This window comes from Pseudophryne corroboree, chromosome 12 (assembly GCF_028390025.1).
Source record: "Pseudophryne corroboree isolate aPseCor3 chromosome 12, aPseCor3.hap2, whole genome shotgun sequence".
NCBI classification, from domain to species: Eukaryota; Metazoa; Chordata; class Amphibia; order Anura; family Myobatrachidae; genus Pseudophryne; species Pseudophryne corroboree.
Genome location: NC_086455.1, coordinates 137200097 through 137205856, shown reverse-complemented (window position 1 = coordinate 137205856; position 5760 = coordinate 137200097). Strand labels below are relative to the sequence as shown.

General features: G+C 36.8%; 1 protein-coding gene across 1 annotated transcript; it reads left to right on the top strand.

Moving 5' to 3' along the window:
- The first annotated feature begins 3801 nt into the window (after positions 1-3801).
- On the top strand, positions 3802-4734 carry LOC134979953 (olfactory receptor 1468-like). The gene has a single exon (XM_063946559.1). It carries the CDS (start codon positions 3802-3804, stop codon positions 4732-4734), a length of 933 nt encoding a protein of 310 aa, XP_063802629.1.
- The last annotated feature ends 1026 nt before the right edge of the window (positions 4735-5760 follow it).

Below are 5760 nucleotides of genomic sequence, written 5' to 3'. Positions count from 1 at the left end.
TTTTATGTCTCTCTTTTTTTATTTGATTCAACTGATCATGGAAGTACTTACAGACAATTTGTTCTTTTAGAACTACTAGTTTAGTGAATTTGTATTTGATATTTTAAACATATTAAATTGTAATCATCGCCAACTCTTGGTATAAAAAGTAATTTTATGTTGTCAAACATTCACCATAACTTTAACAACAAGGAAAGACTAAAAATGCACAGAGGGGATGTAGTTATGTGACCAGCGGACTATTCTTACTTGTGGGTGTCCACGACACCCACAGGGAATAGATCCTGTGGCGAGCACAAGGGGCTTTGTTGCGTTCTCCCCCACCAGCATTCTTAACCCCTGAATCCCGGCGGTGGTATGTTGACCAGCGGGATCCCTAACACCTGTCAGCCATACCCAACCCACACAGAGAGTTGTCTAAATATTGAATGGATGTTTCCTTTTTCCACTTGTTGACACATACAACTCACTATGGATACATTAAGGGTAGTGACAAGCATGGAGAAAAATCTGCCAACATTGCTACAGTAGCTTTACATGTTGGTGGGGGGCTTAGACTGCACACCCTAACTCCAAACATAATGAAAGGTGCTATCATGCTGAGATTTGAAGTTCCACACAGAAAGGGGAAATACAGACGCATGCTCTATAGTGCCAAGCACTGTTGATCAGAATAATTATAATAAATGCTGCAATCTAACATAGAGCAAAATGTAGGCGCTAGGCATAATTTTTGTCCCAAAAATATGTGCCCATCAACCAATGTCCAGGTGACCTCATCTGGTGGGTCCCTAACACTAAGGACTTGAACCATTGTGTTAGTGTTAGGGACCCACCAGAGGAGGTCACCTGAACATTGGTTGGTGAGCCCATATTTTTGGGCCAAACATTATGCCAAGCACCTAGATTTTGCACTACAGCAGATTGCAGAGTCTATTATATACATATAAATACATAATAATTTTGATTAGCAGTGCATGGTACTATAGAGTGTGCATTTACATTTTGTCTTTCTGTGAAGCTTTACATGTTATCATGTAAAAGTGCATTGTAGAAAAATGTACATGTGTGTGAACCTTTTTCTGTATTTTAGGCACAATCAATAGAAAGCTGTCAATGCCAATAATATTGTTTATGTTCAAAATCCTTATCACACATACTGGCAATTGTACAAATGTTTACATGCCATAGTCTGGTGAGTCCAGTCCTTAACAAATTTTCAAGTGAAAGGTCATCAGTGACTTTGATCAACAGTTTAAAATAGCAACAGGAATCAATGCTGAACAAGCCAGATTTAGCATTGATTCCTGTTGCCATTTAAAAAAAATAATTTAATGCCAGCAATAATTGGTGCCTTTGACATACTGTACTGCCCTTTAGCAAATATGCTCTCAGAAGTATACAAAGCTAAGCAAGGCTGGCAGTCAGGATTGCAAGAAGCTGGAAACAGGAAATGAAACATCTCCTAGTTTGCCAATTGCCTAGTTTGCCTCTTAGTCTTCTCCTAGTTTTCTTCAATGGAACTTAATAAAACAAGTTTCACAAATTATTTGGATATTCACTAAAAGCCGCTAACCTGAAGTTTTGCTTCAGCGAATTGTAATTAAAGTACTGGGATATTTTAACTTTTAGCATACAATTTAAGCACACTATAAACAGTCTGAAAAAGTTATTTTTTCACCTCTGATTTTTATTTGAGACAATTATGGTTTACACTACAGTATGTATAGGAAGTGCTGAGCTCAGAAATTTTGAGAGGCTCATTGTTTTAGAATGTCATATTGAATGAAACACTATAAACATTCAGTGTATTACAGTATCTGTGTTATATCCCTGTAACATACTTATTCCTGCTCCTTTAGTAGTAATGTGTGTTAGCAGCTATAATTCAAAATGATCAAATATTTACTTTCAGCATGCTATATACTGTAGATGCTCATTGCAAGTATTATTTTCAAAATCAATGAACTATTGCCACTAGCTGAGACTGAAATGGACTTGATACTGAAGGAGAAATTAGATAACATGTTGATGCACTGCCTAAATGACTGCATTTGGGCTTTTTGACTTTCATGTATATTTTCAGCTCTGAGTTTGCAAAAATGTAAAAAATAATTGGAATAAACCTAATTTTCAACTTCAAAATCCAACTATTTTTTTAAATTTAGGGGAATATTCAATTGGTGTTGAAGCCCACCCTGGATTCGACAGTTTGCTGATCTTACAGCATTCGACTTTCGAATCCCTCCTTCTCAGTCACTGAATTCGACATATTCAACTTGAAATGGATTCGACATGCCTCCTGGCGGAAAGTGACCAATAATCGGATTGTGGGAGGCCGGCATTCGACTTTCTGTGCTCCTCGACATCTTGAAAGGCTTGTTTGCTGCATGCTCCGCAGCCATTTTGGGAAGGTGCATTATTGTAGTCAGTGTAATATATGTATATATATATATATATATGTGTGTGTGTGTGTGTTAAAAACGTATGTTGCCCTAAAAAAAATAATTCTATAAGACAGCTGACTGTAATAGCTGCTCTTCTCCATGAAGTCTGTGTAACCTAGGTAAAAATGTGGAATCATGGGTACATTCATTCCCTCAGCCCAGGTAAAGAAAAATATATTCTGCAAAAAATAAAAACTAATAGTGTGGCTCATAAATAAAACAAAACAATTATATAATTACAGTATTTGCTGGCGTATAAGACTACTTTTTTGCCCTGAAAAACATGCCTCCAAGTGGGGGGGTCGTCTTATACGCCGGGTGCACTTCAGTTGGGATAGACATAGCTGCCATAGTGGCCTTCCGATACTCGCCCGGTGCCCATAGTGGCCTCCCGATGCCCGCCCACCTCATTCTACATACCATCCAGTATCGCGAGGTATCCAGTGCGGCCGCGGCGGGTCACTAGTGCCAATTACAGGGAGATGCATGGACTGGCCGGAGGCCCTGCAGTCGCTTTGTGGCCGTTCAATGGTGACAATGACAGGTACTGTAATGGCACTAATACTAATACTAATACTAATGGCACTCATGTGAAACCGGTAACAATAAATGCACACAGGGGTATACTTTTATACATTTTACAACTTTCTCCTCCCCCCCTCCCCCCTTCTTATGCATACCTTGATAAATACTCCCTATCCAAATCTCTTATCAGGTCATAATATACAGTATGTCACAAATCTGATGTTCTTTTACGTTTTATTTGGTGTGTGGAAGGGGGTAGTCTTATACTGCGAGTATATAACAAACTCTATATTTTGAGTGGAAATGTTGGGGGTCGTCTTATACGCCCAGTCGTTTTATACGCCGACAAATACGGTACTTAAAATATAAATATATATGCTAGGAGAAATAAAAAAAAACATCATGACAGCTCACGACTTGTCGGTGTGAAATTGTCGAAAGTCACATTGAAAACCACTGACACGATTCGACAATCTTCAATTGAATATGGTTTTGTCGAAAACCCAGTTTTTTACCGTTACAGACATTCGACTGTCGACAAGTCGAAATACGAAACTGATCCGACAATAAGTCGAAAAGTGGCATATTGCGTTGTCAAATGCAATTCGACAGTTTAGTTTTGTCGGAAAAGGCCCGTTTTCTGACAAAATGACGGATTCAACACCAATTGAATATACCCCCTTAGCCTGATATTATAAATTATAGTTTATTATTTTCCAAGCATTATCACAAAACAATGTGAGGGTCTTATGTTAATATACCATTTTGATATTCTTTTTTTTATGTTGTGTTACAGATATAACTTGTTTTTAAAATGGAAGATGGTAACATGACTGTGGTGAAAGAATTTATTCTTCTGGCTTTTCCAAATCTCCACCATTTTCGGCTTTTGCTTTTCGTTCTTGTCCTACTGATGTACAGCACATGTGTTTTTGGAAACATAACAATCATTTTTCTAGTTACATGGTACACCTCACTTCATACACCAATGTACTTGTTTATCAGTACTTTTGCTATTTTAGAAATTATATTTGTTTCTGTTATGGTGCCAAAATTTTTACATATTCTCATTTCAGGAAAACACAAGATATCATTTGTTGGCTGTTTTACCCAACAGTTTCTTGGCAATACAATGGGAATAGTAGAATGCTACCTCCTGGCTGTTATGGCTTTTGATCGAGATTTAGCTATTAACAGTCCATTTAATTATATTAGTATTATGAGTAAACTCAAAACAAAGCTCACACTATGTCCATGGATTGTTGGATTTGCCTTTGCTGCCATCCTCACCATATTCACGGCTCGCCTAAAATTCTGTGGCCGCAACAAGCTTGACCATTTCTTTTGTGATTTGACACCTCTGCAGAATTTGGCTTGCTCTGGTACCTTTGTCAGTAGGGCAGTAACAAACTCTGTAGCAATCATTGCAGTACTTTTCCCATTCATCATGATTATTGGATTATATCTGCATATCATAGTCACCGTCTCAAAAATTAAAAGTGCTGATGGTAAACACAAAGCTTTCTCCACCTGCTCTTCCCATCTCATTGTAGCCAGTTTGTTCTTTGGGACAGCTATTATTGTTTATGTCAGACCAAATGGAACCCAGTATGACAAATTTCTTGCTCTAATATACACAATAGTCACACCATTGTTTAATCCATTTATTTACACACTGAGAAACAGGGATGTGAAAACAGTGTTGTTTAAAACATTTGATAAATTGAATTTCATGCAAAAAACTCTCAGAAACAAATCATAAATGCCACATTACATTGCTTTACTGGTAATCATAAACTTTATTTTAGTACGATAAATATATTATAGACATACAGTAGAGAAAACTGTCTTCAAAGGGTGCATGGTGGTTTTGACATTTTAATATGCAAGATATGTGTATTTCAATAAGATCCTTTTAAACAGCCTGAGACCATTTAGATAAATTTCTTTTTTTCTTTTTTAACTTATTGAATTTTTGTATTAATTTATATGGGTAGTCAAGTTTGCATAAATCAAAAAAGTTTGATTCCTTTTGATCATCTGTAAAGGAAATATTTAAGTCTGTTTCCAATATATATACAGCATTTAAAATTGTGCTAATTGATTGTGGGCACGTATGCTGTAAAGTTATGCAAGGACATGATGCTTACTTTATGTGTCTGGGACTTTAATGATTAGCCATGCTGGTAGTTGGGTAATCTGGTTGATGTATTTGAATAAATCATTAGAGATATTTGAAGAAGTCATGAAAGGTTATGTGAAATGTATTTTGAATAAGTGAAAAGGTAAGTTGATCTGAGTACTCCATCCTGCTTTTTCTGTATTATTTCATACACTAGCTGGTAGTCACTTTGCTGAATGCACTGGTCTGCCTCATACAAGAAGAATGGGATATTCTACCTTCTGATTTATTCTCCTTAACCATTATATGGCTTTTACCACTCTACTTGGATAAACTCACTCCATTTAATGATATAATTGTCTCATCTGTATCATTGTCTGTACAGATTACATTATATCTAACTATGGCTCTGAATACACCTAAGTCCTTTAAAAGTATATCTTCCATAAACTTCTTCAAATCCTTATCTGTGGTCCTTAATGCTAGCAGCACATCCTAACTGACCACTTTTGACCATTTTGAGACTTGCCATTTTTCTTTGCACCCCAGTAGACTGTCCCTATTGGCCTCATTAGAGGATGTGACACTTGATGAGCCCATAGCACTAAATATGATGCTGCAGCTTCTAGGGGACCGTTCCTCATCCATAATAGAAAAGCTAAATTG

Bases quoted from the DNA above. Each gene is read 5' to 3' on its own strand.
- LOC134979953 (XM_063946559.1), top strand. From the start codon at position 3,802: ATGACTGTGGTGAAAGAATTTATTCTTCTGGCTTTTCCAAATCTCCAC.